The following is a 23,743-nucleotide window of genomic DNA, read 5'->3' as shown; positions in this document are numbered from 1 at the left end:
TCTTTTTGTCCTGATCCATCTTTATAAAAACCTGTCTGAAAATCAGTTGATGAGATTTGGGCCACTTTGTGATGTCGCCTGTCGGATCAAAATGCGCTTGGTTGCATCTGCACTTAAAACACTAAGTTAAACGTACTTGAAATCCACTGGGAATGTATCACATCTTTACTTACTCCTGCATTCTCCCGTGTGTTGCACTGTTCTCTGGTATTTTAGTTTCACATCGAGGGTGTTGCATGTTCATATTGTGCACGTGAGAATCAAGCCTTAGAATCGTTCAAAGCTCTTTGTGAATGTAATGAAACGTAAGAAGTGTTTCTTTCCTGATTCTCTGTCAGTGTCTCAGCAGAGAGAGAGAGGAATGAGTCATGCTGATAACGGATCCTGAACATTCTGTATTTCTGTTTGCAGAGTTTCTGGAGATCAGAGAGAGACAGCCTCGCCCTCACAGGAACAATCTGCAGTTTGAGACATGCATAACTCACTGACGGCCCGTCCACACAGCAGCGTTAAAGAAATCTTGGAACGCTGCTGCCCATTCACTTTGAATGGGGTGACGTCACTTTGCCTCACATTAACGGCGTAACGGCCCGTCCACACAGCAGCGTTAAAGACATCTTGGAGGTGGGCGTATCTGAAGCTTGGGGATTTTTTGCGAGCAAGGCACCAACAACCAATCACATGAATCTCCCGCCCCCGACATACGAAGCAAAAAAGCCCGAAGTAAACTGGATATAAACTCCCCAAACAGGAGAAGACCTACCACTGTCTCTGCCACCTCCCTCCATGCCTGGCTCCTCCGGTTTATATCCCGGTAGGTAAATAGGGTCTGGTCATAAAGCACCGGGTGATTCCCTACCGCTAATTTCTCCTCCATGTTTTGGAATATGAGGAAATGACCTGCGGTATGTCTCTCCCAGCATACACGCCGTTTGATTGGCTAGAGCTTGAACTGTCAGATTTGCATACACGGGATTTGATTGGCTGACGCTTCCACCTCAGCTTCAAAAGTTGAACATTGCTCAACTTTGAATCCTGAAAATCCTGAAAATCTCCGCTCTGCTTCCCACAATGCAGTTCGGCGAAAAGTGAGGCAAAGTGACGTCACCCCATTCAAAGTGAATGGGCAGAAGCGTTGGAAGATTTTTTTTTTAACGCTGCTGTGTGGACGGGCCGTTAGACATACTGCAACATGTTATTCATTCAGGAGAAATATTGATATTTAGGGTGAAGAAATGTTTGTTAAAAGAAGGCTCCTTGACACGAAGCCCCTTCCTTTCTCGTCAATTTGCAACCTTTTTCACTTTATGTTTTATTGTTAACTTGAGTTTATTTAAAACTACTTTTAGAAAGTGTTGAACCCTGCATTTTCTTTCCTACAGTCCCTGAACACACCTTGCAATCATGTTTATTTTAATTTAGGATCAAAGTACACACGTACACACACGTACACACACACACACACACACACACACACACACACACACACACACACACACACACACACACATACACACACACACACACACACACACACACACACACACACACACACACACACACACACACACGGTTATTTTTAGCTTGGGGGTGTTTCTGTGTCAGGAGGAGATGTTCTCTGTCTGCGACCTTTGAGAGAAATAAAACAAATAAAACGTTTTTTTCTGAGTCAGGAGATCATTAAGTCCTCGAGTCAATCATTCAAACACACACACACACACACACACCCACACGCACGCACACACACACCCACACACACACTCACACATACACACCCACACACACACGCACATACCCCCGCACACACACACACACACACACTCACACACACACCCACGCACACAAACACACACACACACGCACATACCCACACACACGCACACACCCACACACACACTCACAACACACACACACACACACACTCACACAAACACACACTCACACACACACACACACACACACACACACACACACTCACACACACACACACACGCACACACACACACACACACACACACACACACACACCCACACACACACACACACACTCAGAGCTATGATGTGACATTTCTGCTGAGTAATTATTTTTAATCAATTTAAAAGAGATAATTTAATTTTAAAATACACTTTTTAAATGATGTATGAACACTTCTGTGAATATGAATAAAAAAATCAAAACCGTTATCCCGACTTTTTTTTTGTGTCCCTTTAGGGCCTCCGTACATTTCGACACTTATATTGAAAAAGTAAAATCATATAAAATGTAAATATAAGCCAAATACATTAACAATTAAATAATATAAATAATCAATGATAGATCGTAAATACAAATTATAATAGAAAGAAATAGTAATATAATAGTTATTTTTTAAATTCATATTATCTCTTTTTATATTCATTTTGATTTACAATCTGTAATTTATTTCATATTTATATTATTATAATTATTAATGTATTTGGTTTATATTTATGATTTTAACTTGTTTTATATCTCAAATGTTATAAGTGTCGATTTGAGTTTTAAATAACTCCAAAAGTACAATTTTATACTTTATTCAATATGACTTTTATTACATTTCAATTATATATATTCTTTTATTTGATACTTTTTAATATATTTCATATTTTCTTTGGATTTAAAAAATAAATGCTGAAAATAAACTAAAATATTGATCTTAAAATGAAGAAATGTAATTGAGATGTTTGTCGACACGCTGCGGAGACCTGAGATAATAACCACACACACACACACACACTCTCTTTTATACTGAAGTTTAATTTACAATGCATGTCCCGCTGTGATATAAAAGCTTCATGAGAAACGCTGCTCAGCAACATCCCATAATAACATTCAGAAAGCATCCCATAATAACATTCAGAAAGCATCCCATAATAACATTCAGAAAGCATCCCATAATAACATTCAGAACACATCCCATAATAACATTCAGAACACATCCCACAATAACATTCAGAACACATCCCATAATAACATTCAGAACACATCCCATAATAACATTCAGAAAGCATCCCACAATAACATTCAGAAAGCATCCCATAATAACATTCAGAACACATCCCACAATAACATTCAGAAAGCATCCCATAATAACATTCAGAACACATCCCACAATAACATTCAGAACACATCCCACAATAACATTCAGAAAGCATCCCATAATAACATTCAGAACACATCCCATAATAACATTCAGAACACATCCCACAATAACATTCAGAAAGCATCCCATAATAACCCCCACCGTCATGCAGAGAACATGCAGCGCCACCCGACACGTAGAAAACACACCGTAGAAAAACCACAGGCTGAGAAACCCTGAAACAACGCTCCCACAACGTTAGCATATTAGCATAACGTTAGCACATGTTCCCACAACGTTAGCATCATGTTAGCATCATGTTAGCACAGCTTTTATTCCCGTTTTTTGACTTTTATTTGATTTTTTCTGCGCTTTAAACATCAGTCAAAGTCGAGTGTGATTTAGAACTTGAGAAAACTATGAAAACATTTTAAAATGATCAATTTTTGTCCGTTTTTCGGCAGGAATCCTGCAGAAAATGCTGAGTCATGCTAACAAGACACACACACATGTCATCCATCATGGATTCATCTGCAGATTATTGGTTTATTTATGACTGAAAACTGAGAAGAAGCCCATCCCAGTTTCTAAGAGTCCAGGAGAAGTGTTTAAAGGACTTGTTTTATATCAATGATACTTAAGATATCAATTATGATGGGAAGCGCTGTGGGAACAAAAACCTGAAGGAGGAGAAGCTCCTGACAGACAAACCCCAGGGAAACACTCCACGCCTGCTCAGAGCCATTATAAAGAGACCACACACACACACACACACACACACACACACACACACACACACACACACACACACACACACACACACACACACACACCACACACACACACACACACACACACACACACACACACACACACACACACACACACACACACACACACACACACACACACACACACACACACACACACACACACACACAGGTAAATGTCTCGTTAAACACACCCTGGGTCAGTTTCTGTTAATAAAACATATTTTTGTAATGATATCTTTCCCTTTTCAGAAAGTGTCTCTGATGCTAAGACACTTGCTCCTTCTCTGATCAACAAGTGTCTTAGCATCAGAGACACTCTTCAGAAAGTGTCTCTGATGCTAAGACACTTGCTCCTTCTCTGATCAACAAGTCTCTTAGCATCAGAGACACTCTTCAGAAAGTGTCTCTGATGCTAAGACACTTGCTCCTTCTCTGATCAACAAGTCTCTTAGCATCAGAGACACTCTTCAGAAAGTGTCTCTGATGCTAAGACACTTGCTCCTTCTCTGATCAACAAGTCTCTTAGCATCAGAGACACTCTTCAGAAAGTGTCTCTGATGCTAAGACACTTGCTCCTTCTCTGATCAACAAGTCTCTTAGCATCAGAGACACTCTTCAGAAAGTGTCTCTGATGCTAAGACACTTGCTCCTTCTCTGATCAACAAGTGTCTCTGATGCTAAGACACTTGCTCCTTCTGTGATGAGCACAGACTTAACTCCGACAGCTCATTAATGATCATGTGCTGGTGGTCTTTGGCTCATCCCGTCTCGGCAGGTGAACCTGTGTTTACTGAATAAACTATTGGATGTTGTTCCCAAATGATTAATAGATGAATAACAGCTCAGTCTGACTTTGTTTAACTGATCAAAATATTGGATTAAATCCAGTATTGTTATTTATAATAACCTCTGATGGGAGCGGGAGCATGAAACAGATTTTAACTCATTATGTCCTGATGTGTGTGAGAAGCTTTAAAGAGGGTCCTATTCCTCTTTCTGCATGTCAAGGGTCTGCAGAGGCTAAAAATCCCCGTGTTCCGGAACATTGTGACATCACTCGCGCTCCTATTGGCTAGCGCACCAACACCTTGCACGTGGTTGGCTGAGGGGCGGGAGGCGGGACCTGTGTGTCATAAGGTGGATTCTGAGCCAGAAGGTAAAGGAAAGGTGTTTTTTAGTATAAATAGACTCTTTTTAATCACCATAGAAACACCGACATGTAGTGAACATTAAAAACACATTTACAGACGCTCCTCCAATCACACACACTTTCAACAATGGGACTGATTTCAATAAATTATAGTAGTTCAATTCTGTTTTTCAACCCAAACGTTTCCAGCTTTTGAAAAACAAATAAGATCTTGTAGAAAACGGGGCTTTGATGGATTAAATATGAAGGCGGGGATATTGTGATGTTAGATTAGATATTCTGTGAGATGTAATGTTTTCATGGTTTTAAAAAGAGTTAGCGAGTGTTTTCTTCACCCACTTTGAATCCTCGTTCAGGAGACTATGAATCAAACATGTTTGAAAAGTGAAAGCAACAGAGGAGCATGGAGAGGTGCAGGAACGAGTCCCAACGCCTCAAAGTGGTCGTTTCAGATTAAAAAAACACATTTATAAGAAAACATTATATTATTCTTTTGGATTCATTTACAATTTTAGAGAATAAAGAGAAAAACACATTGACAATCAAATAAAACAAACTAAAAGCCTTATCATTCTCCACTTGATCTCAGATCATTCTTGCATTTTAGAGAAAACGTTTGAATATTTTTCTGGCGTTTTTTTACAGAGAAAAAACACAAATTGACAAAAAAAACACAAACAAAAAGCCTTTTTTTCTCTTTTCAGATAACTTGTGCATTTTTCTTGTAGATTTGCCACTTTGATTTCTGGGATAACAGAACGGAGACATCCCATTGGCTGGTTGGAGAGGAAGCAGCAGCAGAAGAACCACCATGGAGACATCCCATTGGCTGGTTGGAGAGGAAGCAGCAGCAGAAGAACCACCATGGAGACATCCCATTGGCTGGTTGAACCACCACGGAGACATCCCATTGGCTGGTTGAACCACCACGGAGACATCCCATTGGCTGGTTGAACCACCACGGAGACATCCCATTGGCTGGTTGAACCACCACGGAGACATCCCATTGGCTGGTTGAACCACCACGGAGACATCCCATTGGCTGGTTGAACCACCATGGAGACATCCCATTGGCTGGTTGAACCACCATGGAGACATCCCATTGGCTGGTTGAACCACCACGGAGACATCCCATTGGCTGGTTGAACCACCATGGAGACATCCCATTGGCTGGTTGAACCACCACGGAGACATCCCATTGGCTGGTTGAACCACCACGGAGACATCCCATTGGCTGGTTGAACCACCACGGAGACATCCCATTGGCTGGTTGAACCACCACGGAGACATCCCATTGGCTGGTTGAACCACCATGGAGACATCCCATTGGCTGGTTGAACCACCATGGAGACATCCCATTGGCTGGTTGGAGAGGAACCAGGAAGAGCTTAATTTAGAATCTTAAAGATTAAAGTTGAATATATTTATAGCGTTTTTTACAAGAAAATGTAACAAATTAACTTAAAAAACTTAATTTCAGATCATTTAGCATTTTTCTTGTAGTTTTCCCACTTTGATTTCTCGGATCAGAACATTTTAATCTCGTTAATTCAAATGTATTCCTCTGAATATTCTGCTGTCCAAATCCCAAATCCCACGGAGACATCCCATTGGCTGGTTGAACCACCACGGAGACATCCCATTGGCTGGCTGGGGAGGAACACCGCTCTCTAACGAGGTCTGTCACTCATTCATTGATCCTCTGACAGAAGAAGCCCGCAGACGCACACAAAGAAGATTTAGAAGTTGAATGTTCCTCCTGCTCTCCTCCCATTGGCTCCTCCCGCTCACTGCCCATTGGCTCGTTGGGGAGGGAGCCAGGTAGAGCCCCCCCCCCCTAACGAGTCTATCATGGGGATCTCTGACAGAAGAAGCCCGCAAACGTAGAAAAAGATCTCAAAAGAAAAGTTTAGTGCAGAAATCGTCCCTGTCGCTCTCTCTCTCCCCATTGGCTGAATGTTCCTCTCCATTGGCTCCTCCCTCTCACTGCCCATTGGCTGAATGTTCCTCCTGCTCTGCTCTCTAACAAAGTCATTCATTGATTATCTTACAGAAGCCCGCAGTAGAAAAAGAAGAATAAGAATCTTGCAGAAATGGTCCCTGTAGCCCCTGCTCTCTCCCCATTGGCTGAATGTTCTCACTGCCCATTGGCTGAGTCCCCCTCCCTGTTGGCGGGCGCTTGCCCCCCGTCGGCCAGGTTGTGGGCGTGCTCCAGGAACAGGTCCTTCAGGACGCTCAGCTCTTTGCTCAGCAGCTTGATCTTAGCCTCCAGCCTCTCGTTCTCCTCCTTCAGCTCGTTCACTCTCTGCTGAGTGTCCACAGCTTTCTGCTTGGACCTCTGCCGGCTCTTCTTCACCGCCAGGTTGTTCCTCTCTCTGCGGTGACGGTACTCGTCGCTGTCCTTCTCCGCCGAGGGCTTCTTCATCCTGACAGGGGGGCGGGGCTTACCTCCTGCTGGGGGGGGGGCAGAGGAGCGTATGGTTAGGGAAACACGTTTATTTATACAGCACCTTTCAACAGATCATCCATCTTCTACTACTCATCAGAGTCGGGTCGCAGGGGGGGGGGCAGTTCCACTGGAAAAGAGTCATTAAAGAGTCTAACGGGTCATTAAAGAGTCTGTCATTAAAGAGTCTAACGAGTCATTAAAGAGTCTAACGGGTCATTAAAGAGTCTAACGGGTCATTAAAGAGTCTAACGAGTCATTAAAGAGTCTAACGGGTCATTAAAGAGTCTAACGGGTCATTAAAGAGTCTAACGGATCATTAAAGAGTCTAACGAGTCATTAAAGAGTCTAACGGGTCATTAAAGAGTCTAACGAGTCATTAAAGAGTCTAACGGGTCATTAAAGAGTCTAACGGGTCATTAAAGAGTATAACGAGTCATTAAAGAGTCTAACGGGTCATTAAAGAGTCTAACGAGTCATTAAAGAGTCTAACGAGTCATTAAAGAGTACGGGTCATTAAAGAGTCTAACGAGTCATTAAAGAGTCTAACGGGTCATTAAAGAGTCTAACGGGTCATTAAAGAGTCTAACGGGTCATTAAAGAGTCTAAAGAGTCATTAAAGAGTCTAACGGGTCATTAAAGAGTCTAACGAGTCTAAAGTGATAACAAAGAGTCTAAAGTGATAACAAAGAGTCTAAAGGTCCCATATTATGCTATATTTAAACAATATATTACAGCTCTCAGATATAAAGCAGTGTTTCCCAGACATTGATTTATTTGTGGCGGACGATATTTATTTGTGGCGAGCCGCCACAAATAAATATCGTCCGCCACAAATGGATCTCATAAAAAAAGAACAAAACGAGAACTCTTCAGTCGACCCATGTTCAGGGGAGGTGGGTTTAGTTTCCTGCACGCCTCCACGTAGAGAGACGTAAGCGACGCCGCCTCTTAGCGTTGGTGTGAAAGGGGCAATAGTGATGTAGAGAAGACGTCACTATTGCCCCTTTCACACCGGCGCTTTTTCAGCTCCGGCTTGGAGCTGAAAAGTACAGTTTTTTCCTCTTCACACCGCAGCGGCGCCGCCTCTTAGCTCCGCCTCTTAGCTCCGCCTCTTAGCGCCGCCTCTTAGCTCCGCCTCTTAGCGCCGCCTCTTAGCTCCGCCTCTTAGCGCCGCCTCTTAGCACCGCCTCTTAGCTCCGCCTCTTAGCTCCGCCTCTTAGCTCCGCCTCTTAGCTCCGCCTCTTAGCGCCGCCTCTTAGCTCCGCCTCTTAGCGCCGCCTCTTAGCTCCGCCTCTTAGCTCCGCCTCTTAGCTCCGCCTCTTAGCTCCGCCTCTTAGCTCCGCCTCTTAGCTCCGCCTCTTAGCTCCGCCTCTTAGCGCCGCCTCTTAGCTCCGGAATCCAGTTAGGTTCGTTTCCAGCTCCAAAAAATTGTCGCTCTAGAAGCAAGACTCCGGAGCTAAGAGGCGGCTTCGCTTACGTCTCTCTTACGTGGAGGCGAGCAGGAAACTAAACCCACCTCCCCTGAACATGGGTCGACTGAAGAGTCTCGTCATGCCTGCCTACAAGCAGTAGCGCTGAGCAAAGTGACTAGAAGGCAACCACACACTTATAAAAAACACACTTTATAAAGTCAGGCAACACTAACCAGGCTTCGTGTGATTCTGTTTATTTGTACCTTACTTTGACCATCCGTTCGCTGTTATTGATCATTGTGGAGAGCAGGCAGACGTTTGTTATTATAGCAGCTATCGGATGGAATCAATACATGGGCTGCACAGGTTGTCATGTCCGACTATCACAAGTAGAATCATAATGACAAATACGCCGGTAAAATGTACCTGTAGAAAACGGCTTAGCAAGTAGTCAGTTTAGCTTCGGTTGCTATGCTAACATCACCCATGTTATACCAGAGAAACTTTCATAACAGCGTTGTGATGCCAAACAGCGTCAATTCAGACTGACACACATTCACTTAAGGGGAACTGGGGATATGTATCAGCTGCTTGTGTGACAGTCAGACAGTGAATACTTTAGAGCCGTGTGAGCTAACCCGGAGCTAACGGGAGAATAAACTCCCGTGGAAGAGCAGCCAGCACTGCAGCGGTCGCTAAATGAAACACATTAATAAACAATGAACCACGGCACTCTGGAGAAAAGTATAGGGTTGGAGAAGTCGTTATTTCATTTAATCTGGCTTCGTATGATTAAAAGCAACACGATCATCGACCCGACGCAGTCCCCCGTTGTTGTTGTTGTTGTGAGGTGAGCTCCGTTGGGGAGAAAATCAGCGACGTAAACGGTGACGTCATGACGCAGCAGCGGCAGCTGGGCGGTGTGAACAGAGCGGGAGCTGAAAAGGGAAACCGGAGCTGAACCAGAAAAGCTCTAGGAGCTAGAAAGGGAAAAGCGCTGGTGTGAAAGCCGCATTTGTGAGTCTCCTGACACACCGGGGACACACCGGGGACACATGGTGATGGAGAGAAGACATCACTTAGTGAGTCTCCTGACACACCGGGGACACATGGTGATGTAGAGAAGACATCACTTAGTGAGTCTCCTGACACACCGGGGACACATGGTGATGTAGAGAAGACATCACTTAGAGAGTCTCCTGACACACCGGGGACACATGGTGATGTAGAGAAGACATCACTTAGTGAGTCTCCTGACACACCGGGGACACATGGTGATGTAGAGAAGACATCACTATGTGAGTCTCCTGACACACCGGGGACACATGGTGATGTAGAGAAGACATCACTTAGTGAGTCTCCTGACACACCGGGGACACATGGTGATGTAGAGAAGACATCACTTAGAGAGTCTCCTGACACACCGGGGACACATGGTGATGTAGAGAAGACATCACTTAGTGAGTCTCCTGACACACCGGGGACACATCGTGATGTAGAGAAGACATCACTATGTGAGTCTCCTGACACACCGGGGACACATGGTGATGTAGAGAAGACATCACTATGTGAGTCTCCTGACACACCGGGGACACATGGTGCTGTAGAGAAGACATCACTATGTGAGTCTCCTGACACACCGGGGACACATCGTGATGTAGAGAAGACATCACTAATGCCGCAGTTCCACTACACGGTCGGCCTCGGCCACGCTCGGTACGGCTTGGCCGCGTTGGGCCTTAACAGGGCCGACTCACTTCATGCTGCGCTTCCATTACAGTTTAGGAACTGGGGTAGTTACTATAGTAACGCAGTGTAGGCGGAGCCGTGACGTCATCTTCAATGAGAACCCCAGAAAAACAACACAGCCGTTAGCTGTTAGCACTCAGAGCTAACAGCTCCTCATATCTGTTCAGAAACTAGACAAAAGTTAAACAAGTACAAACCACAGACTGCCTGTGTCATGGAGAATACAGTCGCTACTTTATTTATGTCTGTAGGCCGTTGTTGTGAGTGTGGACGGTCGGAGCATATACTGCATTAGCTTAGCCAATCTCCATTTAGAAAACACGCATTTTCCCCTGCCGTCTGTCTGCAGACTTGTCAAAGCATTAATTCATGGTTTTTACTAACCGGTATCAGTATGTTGTTACTTCGGCATCATTTTGAAACGTGTATTACAATTAAATCACGGTCAAATATGTCCATCTTGTTGTAGTTGTAGCCCCCTTGCCAGCGCTCCTCTCTCTAGTTTAGCATACTCAGCCCGACTCAGCCCTGTTTGTTGGCCTCGATAGAACCACAATTTTGTCGGGCCAGAAAAGAGGTGAAAAAGTGGCCCCGGGCCGGGCCGTAACTAGGCCTAGTGGAAGCGCAACCAAAAACGGGCACGGCACGACACGGCACGCTTAAAGCGAGCTCCGCGCTGTAGTGGAACTGCGCCATTAGTCAGTCTCCTGACACACCAGGGAACACACCGGGGACACACCAGGGAACACACCGGGGACACACCGGGGACACACCGGGGACACACCGGGAACACACCGGGGACACACCGGGGACACACCAGGGGACACACCGGGGACACACCGGGGACACACCGGGGACACACCGGGGACACATGGATGTAGAGAAGACATAATAATGTTGTAATAGTAATAATAGGGGACCTTTAAATTGACTTTGCAACTCGTGTTACTTTTACTGAGCTTTTTGAATGTCTTCTTTCCCTCTCTTTCACAGGCAAATGATTAAAAGGATGGTTTTTGCACTTATTGAACGTCTCCTTGGATAAAAGCCTCAGCTAGATTAAATGTAATGATTGGTGATGATTAATATTCCGTGGTTAATTATCAGCAGCGCTCTGATTGGTTGATTGGCAGGTCTTACCTCCTGCTGGGGGGGGGGGGTGTAGGGGGTCTGTCTCTGGATCACGCTCACGCTGGATGCCGATTGGTCGAGGCTGTTTGTTTTCGCCTGGGACAGCCGGCTCAGTGATGTGTTGCCTTCGGGTGCAACGGTTCGAGTCCCTCGGTGTGCAGTGAATTAGGAGTTCACCTGTATAGAGCCTGGAGAGAGAGAAGGTAAGGTTGCCGTCAATAAACATCCATTTAGACAATGATAGACATTTCAATGGAAATATGGGAAATACTGCAATTTCTGAGTTAGTATGAAAGTGGCTTGGAAGATAAATGGAATTAAAATATGAATAAAAAGGAAATAATATTATAGTACATACAAAATAAAAATCTTAATATTCTTTCGTTTTAAATGAAAGCTGATTGGAAGAGAATTATAATTAAATATTATAAAAGTATGTGAAATATATCAGAATTAAAATAGAAACTGAATAGAAAAACATTATAAAATATAATCAAAAATGAAGCTCCATAGAAAAACATTTAAATACAAATATGTACAAAATATCTGATGTTCAGGGACAACAGGTAAACAGGCAAAGACAAATATCAATAAACCCAGGTGTACAGGTAGGGTTAATACAAAGCACTAATGAGAAATGATATTACAGAATAACTTTGTTTTGCATTAAAATAAATATTAAGAACAGCCAAAAAAATCCTCTAATATTTGCAGCTCTTGTTTACATTTTTTATAATTTAAAAAACATGTATTTCCAGAGATAAAACCCATAACGTGTGTTTTAACTCATCTGTAAACACCTCGCTCTGTGACGTGTCTTTACTCCGACGCGCTGATTGGTTGATAAATATCCCGCGGTTTTATTATGAACGCCGCTCTGATTGGTTTATTAGCCGCGCTGATTGGTCGAGGCGTTGCTATCGGTTGCCATGCAGCGGTGTGCGCAGCGGAAAGCGCTCCGGGTGGAAACAGAGCTGTTGCCTGGTGTTGCATCATCGCTGTTTGAAGGGGAACTCCGGAGGAAACAAGAGGCTAAAATCACAGATTTAAAGAGACTTAAAATATAAATATTATCCTGGGTTTCATCTAAAGAAACACGTCTTTACATTTATTAAATTAGCTTTTTATTAAACATATATTTTAATCTTTATTATTTCTATTTTGTTGTATTTATTTGTAAAGGTTTTCACTTGTATTCTTTATTTACTATTTTATTAGAGACACTCCTTTTAATATTTTGACCTGTATTATTCTTATTAGTTATTTAGTATTTATTTATATTATTATTATATTGTTTTTTGTCCTATTTATTGGGACTATTAATATTATGGTATTGTTTTATTAACACACCTTTTACCTGCTGTGTCTCTAAACTATTACACTGTTATATCACGGTGTTGTAATGCAAGTGAAATCTGTTCTATATGAGATGTTTGCCTTGTTTTTAACACACTTTAAAGCTTTATTATTATTATTTGTATGATTATTATCACTTTTCTCAACTTTCTGTTCCCAGGAAGCAGCCAGTGGATCATTCACTCACCTGTCACTCACTGAATTAGTCACAAACACTCAGAAAACAAACCATAATTAGTGTTTTAATTGTATTTTAATCACAAATCAATCTTTATTTTCTGTTTCCTCCGTCGAGGCGTTCACTACCCGTTTAGCCTGTTAGCTCCCGATGCTAACAAGCCTCGAAACCTCACTGTTTTCTCTGTTTCTCTGTCCTAAATATACATTTAAAACACGGCTTACCTTTAGGGGGCGGCGGTAGAGTCAACCATTCGTCAAAAGGGAAAGATTTCCCGTAAAAAAGAGAGTTAAATCCCGTCTCTGTTTGTCTCTGAGTGTGTTTGTTTGGAACATGGAGAGGAGAGTATTGCGAAATCTCTATCACCATGTAGGGCAATTTCCCGTATCAGCCAATCAGAGGCCAGAAGGCGGGGGCGAGCGAGTGGTTAGGCCAATCACAGGCGAGTGTGAGGCAGAGTGATGCAATGCACTCTGTGATTGACAGCTGGAGCCACCAATAGGGGAGGGCGTATTCTGTTGGACTTGTTTATGTAATGTGAGGTGAAATTAGTTCCTCCACGCATGACTTCATCTCTAATGACGACAACCAATCACACCGAAACTACTCAAATAATACAGTGTTTCTGAGCTGTTACTACTGTGTAATTATATACAGATAATACAGTGTTTCTGAGCTGTTACTGCTGTGTAATTATATACAAATAATACAGTGTTTCTGAGCTGTTACTGCTGTGTAATTATATACAAATAATACAGTGTTTCTGAGCTGTTACTGCTGTGTAATTATATACAAATAATACAGTGTTTCTGAGCTGTTACTGCTGTGTAATTATATACAGATAATACAGTGTTTCTGAGCTGTTACTGCTGTGTAATTATATACAGATAATACAGTGTTTCTGAGCTGTTACTACTGTGTAATTATATACAGATAATACAGTGTTTCTGAGCCGTTACTGCTGTGTAATTATATACAGATAACTCCAAATGTGTCCTGTTTATTTACAATGAACACACCTCTAAAAACCTCACATCAAAACACACCTTACCATACACTGCTATTTTCTTATGATATATTATAACTTGTAACGTGTCATGGTGTATGCACTGAATACACTTTAAACTGGCGTGTGGCGTAGTGGTTTGTCCGTAGGTGTTCGGATCAGGGGGTCACAGGTTCAAACCCCACTGCAGTCAGCATGTCGTTGTGTCCCTGAGACACTCCACCCCAAAGTGCTCCTGTGGGGATTGTCCTCAGTATTGAGTATGTAAGTCGCTTTGGATAAAAGCGTCTAACATGTAACATGTGATGTAAACATGTGTTATATTAAAGAAAAACACATTATATATGTGTATACGACTTCTAATAATTAGTATGACATGCTTTCATACAATAAATCAACCAGAAAATGCTTTATATTTAAGAAAAAGCGATATTCTGTTATTATATGTGTAGTACTATGTAACTTGTTGTTTGGCAAGCATTGAACAAAGAACAACTCTTTATATAAAAAAAGGAAAAGCATGTGACGATATGAAGGTGAAATGACTCATTTAATGCAACGAGAAAATGTATTTCCTGCTGAAAATGCGTGTGAATGCTGTAAACTGTAAGCTGAATATTTGATCAGTTGAATGGTCTCTGTTGCTGAAAGTAGGCTGAAGGAGTTAGATATGAAATGGAAGTTGTAGTATAAGTTCAAGTAGCATTACATCTATAGGGCTTTTCTTTTGAAGGGGAGTGTGAGGTGTAGAAAAACAAAATGAGATGTCTGACTTCAATCATTGGGAGGTTCACCCATAAAAACCAGTGTGTGCGTGAACCAGTCTGTCTGTGTGTGAGCGTGTACCAGTCTGTCTGTGGGCGTGTACCAGTCTGTCTGTGTGTGGGCGTGTACCAGTCTGTGTTGTGTGTGGGCGTGTACCAGTCTGTGTTTGTGTGCGTGTACCAGTCTGTCTGTGTTGTGTGCGTGTACCAGTCTGTCTGTGTGTGTGTACCAGTCTGTCTGTGTGCGTGTACCAGTCTGTCTGTGGGCGTGTACCAGTCTGTCTGTGGGCGTGTACCAGTCTGTGTGAGTCTTCTGTGGGCGTGTACCAGTCTGTCTGTGGGCGTGTACCAGTCTGTGTGTGTGCGTGTACCAGTCTGTCTGTGGGCGTGTACCAGTCTGTCTGTGGGCGTGTACCAGTCTGTGTGTGTGTGTGCGTGTACCAGTCTGTCTGTGGGCGTGTACCAGTCTGTCTGTGGGCGTGTACCAGTCTGTCTGTGGGCGTGTACCAGTCTGTCTGTGGGCGTGTACCAGTCTGTCTGTGTGTGTGTACCAGTCTGTCTGTGTGTGGGCGTGTACCAGTCTGTCTGTGTGTGTGTACCAGTCTGTCTGTGGGCGTGCGTGTACCAGTCTGTCTGTGTGCGTGTACCAGTCTGTCTGTGGGCGTGCGTGTACCAGTCTGTCTGTGGGCGTGTACCAGTCTGTCTGTGGGCGTGCGTGTACCAGTCTGTCTGTGTGTGTGTGTGCGTGTACCAGTCTGTCTGTGTGCGTGTACCAGTCTGTCTGTGTGTGTGTGTGCGTGTACCAGTCTGTCTGTGTGCGTGTACCAGTCTGTCTGTGGGCGTGTACCAGTCTGTGTGTGTGCGTGTACCAGTCTGTCTGTGGGCGTGTACCAGTCTGTCTGTGGGCGTGAACCAGTCTGTCTGTGGGCGTGTACCAGTCTGTGTGTGTGCGTGTACCAGTCTGTCTGTGTGTGTGCGTGTACCAGTCTGTCTGTGTGTGTGCGTGTACCAGTCTGTCTGTGGGCGTGTACCAGTCTGTCTGTGGGCGTGTACCAGTCTGTGTGTGTGCGTGTACCAGTCTGTCTGTGTGTGTGCGTGTACCAGTCTGTCTGTGGGCGTGTACCAGTCTGTCTGTGGGCGTGAACCAGTCTGTCTGTGTGTGTGCGTGTACCAGTCTGTGTGTGTGCGTGTACCAGTCTGTCTGTGGGCGTGTACCAGTCTGTGTGTGTGCGTGTACCAGTCTGTCTGTGTGTGTGCGTGTACCAGTCTGTCTGTGGGCGTGTACCAGTCTGTCTGTGGGCGTGAACCAGTCTGTCTGTGTGTGTGCGTGTACCAGTCTGTCTGTGGGCGTGTACCAGTCTGTGTGTGTGCGTGTACCAGTCTGTCTGTGGGCGTGTACCAGTCTGTCTGTGGGCGTGTACCAGTCTGTCTGTGGGGCGTGTACCAGTCTGTCTGTGGGCGTGTACCAGTCTGTCTGTGGGCGTGCGTGTACCAGTCTGTCTGTGGGCGTGTACCAGTCTGTCTGTGGGCGTGCGTGTACCAGTCTGTCTGTGTGTGTGTGTGCGTGTACCAGTCTGTCTGTGTGCGTGTACCAGTCTGTCTGTGGGCGTGTACCAGTCTGTGTGTGTGCGTGTACCAGTCTGTCTGTGGGCGTGTACCAGTCTGTCTGTGGGCGTGAACCAGTCTGTCTGTGTGTGTGTGTGCGTGTACCAGTCCTGTCCTGTGGGCGTGTACCAGTCTGTGTGTGTGCGTGTACCAGTCTGTCTGTGGGCGTGTACCAGTCTGTGTGTGTGCGTGTACCAGTCTGTCTGTGGGCGTGTACCAGTCTGTCTGTGTGTGTGCGTGTACCAGTCTGTCTGTGGGCGTGAACCAGTCTGTCTGTGTGTGTGCGTGTACCAGTCTGTCTGTGGGCGTGTACCAGTCTGTCTGTGGGCGTGTACCAGTCTGTCTGTGGGCGTGTACCAGTCTGTGTCTGTGCATGTACCAGTCTGTCTGTGGGCGTGTACCAGTCTGTCTGTGTGCATGTACCAGTCTGTCTGTGTGTGTGTACCAGTCTGTCTGTGTGCGTGTACCAGTCTGTCTGTGGGCGTGTACCAGTCTGTCTGTGTGTGTGTACCAGTCTGTCTGTGTGTGGGCGTGTACCAGTCTGTCTGTGTGTGTGTACCAGTCTGTCTGTGGGCGTGCGTGTACCAGTCTGTCTGTGTGCGTGTACCAGTCTGTCTGTGGGCGTGCGTGTACCAGTCTGTCTGTGGGCGTGTACCAGTCTGTCTGTGGGCGTGCGTGTACCAGTCTGTCTGTGTGTGTGTGTGCGTGTACCAGTCTGTCTGTGTGCGTGTACCAGTCTGTCTGTGGGCGTGTACCAGTCTGTGTGTGTGCGTGTACCAGTTTGTCTGTGGGCGTGTACCAGTCTGTCTGTGTGTGTGTGTGCGTGTACCAGTCTGTCTGTGTGCGTGTACCAGTCTGTCTGTGGGCGTGTACCAGTCTGTGTGTGTGCGTGTACCAGTTTGTCTGTGTGCGTGTACCAGTCTGTCTGTGTGTGTGTGTGCGTGTACCAGTCTGTCTGTGTGCGTGTACCAGTCTGTCTGTGGGCGTGTACCAGTCTGTGTGTGTGCGTGTACCAGTTTGTCTGTGGGCGTGTACCAGTCTGTCTGTGGGCGTGAACCAGTCTGTCTGTGGGCGTGTACCAGTCTGTGTGTGTGCGTGTACCAGTCTGTCTGTGTGTGTGCGTGTACCAGTCTGTCTGTGGGCGTGTACAGTCTGTCTGTGGGCGTGAACCAGTCTGTCTGTGTGTGTGCGTGTACCAGTCTGTGTGTGTGCGTGTACCAGTCTGTCTGTGGGCGTGTACCAGTCTGTGTGTGTGCGTGTACCAGTCTGTCTGTGTGTGTGCGTGTACCAGTCTGTCTGTGGGCGTGTACCAGTCTGTCTGTGGGCGTGAACCAGTCTGTCTGTGTGTGTGCGTGTACCAGTCTGTCTGTGGGGCAGTGTACCAGTCCTGTGTTGCGTGTATTGTGGGCGTGTACAGTCCTGTCTGTGGGCGTGTACCAGTCTGTCTGTTGGGCGTGTACCAGTCTGTCTGTGGGCGTGTACCAGTCTGTCTGTGGGCGGGTTACCAGTCTGTCTGTGGGCGTGTACCAGTCTGTCTGTGCGTGTACCAGTGAACTGTTGTGGGCGTGCGTGTACCAGTCTGTCTGTGTGTGTGTGTGCGTGTACCAGTCTGTCTGTGTGCGTGTACCAGTCTGTCTGTGGGCGTGTACCAGTCTGTGTGTGTGCGTGTACCAGTCTGTCTGTGGGCGTGTACCAGTCTGTCTGTGGGCGTGAACCAGTCTGTCTGTGTGTGTGCGTGTACCAGTCTGTCTGTGGGCGTGTACCAGTCTGTGTGTGTGCGAGTACCAGTCTGTCTGTGGGCGTGTACCAGTCTGTGTGTGTGCGTGTACCAGTCTGTCTGTGGGCGTGTACCAGTCTGTCTGTGTGTGTGCGTGTACCAGTCTGTCTGTGGGCGTGAACCAGTCTGTCTGTGTGTGTGCGTGTACCAGTCTGTCTGTGGGCGTGTACCAGTCTGTCTGTGGGCGTGTACCAGTCTGTGTGTGTGCATGTACCAGTCTGTCTGTGGGCGTGTACCAGTCTGTCTGTGTGCATGTACCAGTCTGTCTGTGGGCGTGTACCAGTCTGTCTGTGGGCGTGTACCAGTCTGTCTGTGTGCGTGTACCAGTCTGTCTGTGGGGCGTGTACCAGTCTGTCTGTGGGCGTGTACCAGTCTGTCTGTGTGCGTGTACCAGTCTGTCTGTGTGCGTGTACCAGTCTGTCTGTGGGCGTGTACCAGTCTGTCTGTGTGCGTGTACCAGTCTGTCTGTGTGCGTGTACCAGTCTGTGTGTGTGCGTGTACCAGTCTGTCTGTGTGCGTGTACCAGTCTGTCTGTGTGTGTGCGTGTACCAGTCTGTCTGTGTGCGTGTACCAGTCTGTCTGTGTGTGTGCGTGTACCAGTCTGTCTGTGTGCGTGTACCAGTCTGTCTGTGTGTGTGCGTGTACCAGTCTGTCTGTGGGCGTGTACCAGTCTGTCTGTGGGCGTGTACCAGTCTGTCTGTGTGTGTGCGTTTACCAGTCTGTGTGTGTGCGTGTACCAGTCTGTCTGTGTGCGTGTACCAGTCTGTCTGTGGGCGTGTACCAGTCTGTCTGTGGGCGTGTACCAGTCTGTCTGTGGGCGTGTACCAGTCTGTCTGTGTGTGTGCGTTTACCAGTCTGTGTGTGTGCGTGTACCAGTCTGTCTGTGTGCGTGTACCAGTCTGTCTGTGGGCGTGTACCAGTCTGTCTGTGTGCGTGTACCAGTCTGTGTGTGTGCGTGTACCAGTCTGTCTGTGGGCGTGTACCAGTCTGTCTGTGTGCGTGTACCAGTCTGTCTGTGTGCGTGTACCAGTCTGTCTGTGGGCGTGTACCAGTCTGTCTGTGTGCGTGTACCAGTCTGTCTGTGGGCGTGTACCAGTCTGTCTGTGGGCGTGTACCAGTCTGTCTGTGTGCGTGTACCAGTCTGTCTGTGTGTGGGCGTGTACCAGTCTGTCTGTGGGCGTGTACCAGTCTGTCTGTGGGCGGGTACCAGTCTGTCTGTGTGTGTGCGTGTACCAGTCTGTCTGTGGGCGTGAACCAGTCTGTCTGTGTGTGTGCGTGTACCAGTCTGTCTGTGTGCGTGTACCAGTCTGTCTGTGGGCGTGTACCAGTCTGTGTGTGTGCGTGTACCAGTCTGTCTGTGGGCGTGTACCAGTCTGTCTGTGTGCGTGTACCAGTCTGTCTGTGTGCGTGTACCAGTCTGTCTGTGGGCGTGTACCAGTCTGTCTGTGTGCGTGTACCAGTCTGTCTGTGGGCGTGTACCAGTCTGTCTGTGGGCGTGTACCAGTCTGTCTGTGTGTGTGCGTGTACCAGTCTGTCTGTGTGCGTGTACCAGTCTGTCTGTGTGTGTGCGTGTACCAGTCTGTCTGTGTGCGTGTACCAGTCTGTGTGTGTGCGTGTACCAGTCTGTCTGTGTGCGTGTACCAGTCTGTCTGTGTGTGTGCGTGTACCAGTCTGTCTGTGTGTGTGCGTGTACCAGTCTGTCTGTGTGTGTGCATGCGTGTACCAGTCTGTCTGTGTGTGTGCGTGTACCAGTCTGTCTGTGTGCGTGTACCAGTCTGTGTGTGTGCGTGTACCAGTCTGTCTGTGGGCGTGTACCAGTCTGTCTGTGGGCGTGTACCAGTCTGTCTGTGTGTGTGCGTGTACCAGTCTGTCTGTGGGCGTGTACCAGTCTGTCTGTGGGCGTGTACCAGTCTGTGCGTGTGCGTGTACCAGTCTGTCTGTGGGCGTGTACCAGTCTGTCTGTGTGCGTGTACCAGTCTGTCTGTGTGCGTGTACCAGTCTGTCTGTGTGCGTGTACCAGTCTGTGTGTGGGCGTGTACCAGTCTGTCTGTGGGCGTGTACCAGTCTGTCTGTGGGCGTGTACCAGTCTGTCTGTGTGCGTGTACCAGTCTGTGTGTGGGCGTGTACCAGTCTGTCTGTGGGCGTGTACCAGTCTGTCTGTGGGCGTGTACCAGTCTGTCTGTGGGCGTGTCTGCTCTGATTAGATGATGTCACTCAGGTGTGTGGCCCCAATCTGCCCAGCAACACCATAGTTACCAGCTGCAGCACTGAGTCCCATTAAGAATGCATTGAGGATTATATCTGACAATGTTGCCACCTGTTCAAAAACTATGGCTCCTATAAATAGATGACCAGACCTTGAGCATCAGGGAACCCCAATGAACTGATATTTTTTTTTTTGGGGGGGTTTTGTGTGTAAAATGTGAAGATGGGAGCAGTTTGTCTAAAGTTGACTTCTCTCTGTTCTGAAGAAAGTTCCGGACAAATTTATTTCTATTTTAGTCTATTTGAAGCTAGGTGGACTTTTTGTCACTCAGATCACTATTGGGCCAGAACGGTTTGATATGAAGGCAATTGAGCAGGCCAGACTAATAATGCTCATGAAATCTTTTGAAATTATTTGAATAGAGTGTATATTTTGGCTCTGAGAGCAGTTTTAAAATATTTTTTCCGAAGATTTTTAAGACTCTCTACACTCTAAGTGATGATGTCACTCTAGCCCTGAAGAGTCCCTCCCATAGACAACCATTATAACATCTAAAACAGCCTGAAAATGTACCAAAACTTAAACGTTGATAAGTCCAAAACCGTAAAAGATATCGAACATCTGAATACGATTGTAATAGCTGAAGGTGTTGTGATCATTTTAAAGTTGGAATGAAGTCTCTAGCTGAAAGTATGTGGAAGGAGTAGCATTTGGCGCAAGGTGTAGGTACAAGAGGATTTGAAGGCTCCTCCCATTGACTTCTATGTTAAAAAAAGAGTTTAAAGATCTGAATATTTCAAAAAGTATGAAATATTTTGAAAAAGTTTAAAGTTTCCCATCGATTGCTGAACAGGCTGAACATTTAGATATTTGAATGGTTTCTTTGTTCTTTGTTGCGACCTGGCTCAAAAGGCCACAACAAAGTGGAGACACAACATGTCAAATCAAGTTAATGTGTATACTCCTCAGAGCCGGGTGCAGCACAGACAGAACAGCCACACCCTCTCTACTGATGAACCCACAGGGGCATCACAGCCCCCCCCCTTAAGACGGGCCCCAAAGGGGTCCCCTCTTAAGGGGGGGGCATCACAGCCCCCCCCTTAAGACGGGGCCCCAAAGGGGTCCACGACAACCCAGCATCCTTCTTCTTAACTCCAGCTCTTTCCCTCTTAGGACTGGAGGACGCTCCTCCTCCGCTGTCTTTGAACTCTTGCCTTGCGATTTCGTACTGCTTCTTCGCCTCCACTGCCTTTATGCCCCACTCCTCCTTGGGTTGGCTGGCGTTGAGCCACAGCATGTAGGCGCTCACCGGCCTCTTGGGCGCTTGACCTCCTTCGGCCTCCTCTTCTTCGGCCTCCTCTTCTTCTTCTTCTTTGTCTCGATCTCAAAGTCAAAGGACCGTGTTGGACACTTCTCCTACCCTCTGAAACAGGCAGGTCAGTAGACATCCTACGGCTCTGCGCACGCGTAACAGTATAAATTGGAAACACACTTGGAAACTGCAAACCGCTCTCATCCGGCTCCACAGATGCCACGGTCTGGAACCCACCACAGACGGTGGCACACCAGCCCACACAGCACTACCAGCCAGATCGCTGCCCAAAATCATCTGTACCCCATCAAGTGGCAACGCAGGACGCACACCGATAGACACAACCCCCCGCACCAGCTCACAATCCAGCACTATTGTATGACGTGACACAGGAATCAAGCCCATCTCCATGCCCCTCATCAGCACACAATCCCCCGTCTCTGTCTCTGACGGAAAAGGCAACACTGACTCAACAATAAATGAGTATCTAGCCGATGTGTCACGCAACACCTTAATCGGAACATACTTGTCACTACCGACTACTGACACAACGGCTTTCGTTATGAACGGCTCAAAACCAGAACCCACATCCAAGTCGGCACAAACCAGCTTCTTATCAGGCACCCTGCCCGATCCTACACCCTGTGGCTTTTTAACCCAAACAGCAGAACACCACATGGCTGGAGCATGTGTTGAAACACGAGGCTTCCCCTCAGGTTCCAGCAACGGACACTGCTCCTTCCAATGACCCTCTTCTCGGCAATAATGACATTGGTCCACTCTGGCGCCCTCGGGTCGCCCCGGACCTGCACATCTACGGGAGGAGCCTGGTGAAGACTTTGCACCACCGCGGGAATAGCCAACATCTTCTCCACGTCTCCAATCACCCCTAGAACACCTCTCAGTAGGGGTGGGCGGATCCATCCCAAAATATCGATACTTCTTATATTACGTTACGTTTCAAAATATCGATACTAGAGCCAATAGGATCGATACTTTTATACTTTTATCCCCGTCTCCTCTACTCGTCAATTTCATCAAAAACTATGTGCAGATGAACACAAGTATATGCGCTCTTTCCTTCTCTCTCCACTGCTGTCCTCCTCTCCTCGAGGCTCGCGCCGCGCGCTCCCTGCCTGAACGCCGATTATCAAGCTGACAGCCAGCAGCAGGACAGCAGCAGTGCATCACTCTTTAGTGTCCCCTGGTCTCCCAGCTGTGTGCGTCACTCTTTAGTGTCCCCTGGTCTCCCAGCTGTGTGCGTCACTCTTTAGTGTCCCCTGCTCTCCAGCTCTGTGCGTCACTCTTTAGTGTCCCCTGGTCTCCCAGCTGTGTGCGTCACTCTTTAGTGTCCCCTGGTCTCCAGCTGTGTGCGTCACTCTTTAGTGTCCCCTGGTCTCCAGCTGTGTGCGTCACTCTTTAGTGTCCCCTGGTCTCCCAGCTGTGTGCGTCACTCTTTAGTGTCCCCTGGTCTCCCAGCTGTGTGCGTCACTCTATAGTGTCCCCTGGTCTCCAGCTGTGTGCGTCACTCTTTAGTGTCCCCTGGTCTCCCAGCTGTGTGCGTCACTCTATAGTGTCCCCTGGTCTCCAGCTGTGTGCGTCACTCTATAGTGTCCCCTGGTCTCCAGCTGTGTGCGTCACTCTTTAGTGTCCCCTGGTCTCCAGCTGTGTGCGTCACTCTTTAGTGTCCCCTGGTCTCCAGCTGTGTGCGTCACTCTTTAGTGTCCCCTGGTCTCCCAGCTGTGTGCGTCACTCTTTAGTGTCCCCTGGTCTC

General features: G+C 46.7%; 1 protein-coding gene across 1 annotated transcript; it reads right to left on the bottom strand.

Moving 5' to 3' along the window:
* Positions 1–5,225: 5,225 nt before the first annotated feature.
* cebpg (CCAAT enhancer binding protein gamma) lies at positions 5,226–13,652 on the bottom strand. Its single transcript, XM_034118786.1, has 3 exons — positions 13,524–13,652; positions 11,775–11,953; positions 5,226–7,478 (listed from the first exon to the last, which is right to left on the bottom strand). The coding sequence occupies exon 3, from the start codon at positions 7,447–7,449 to the stop codon at positions 7,162–7,164; it is 288 nt and encodes a 95-aa protein (XP_033974677.1). The 5' UTR covers positions 7,450–7,478; positions 11,775–11,953; positions 13,524–13,652; the 3' UTR covers positions 5,226–7,161.
* Between the last annotated feature and the right edge of the window lie 10,091 nt (positions 13,653–23,743).

This window comes from Trematomus bernacchii, unplaced genomic scaffold (assembly GCF_902827165.1).
Source record: "Trematomus bernacchii unplaced genomic scaffold, fTreBer1.1, whole genome shotgun sequence".
Taxonomy (NCBI): domain Eukaryota; kingdom Metazoa; phylum Chordata; class Actinopteri; order Perciformes; family Nototheniidae; genus Trematomus; species Trematomus bernacchii.
Note: the sequence above shows the minus strand (reverse complement) of the source record. Positions and strands in the feature narration are given on the sequence as shown.

Excerpts from the sequence above, each read along its gene's own strand:
- cebpg (XM_034118786.1), bottom strand. The coding sequence starts at position 7,449 with ATGAAGAAGCCCTCGGCGGAGAAGGACAGCGACGAGTACCGTCACCGC.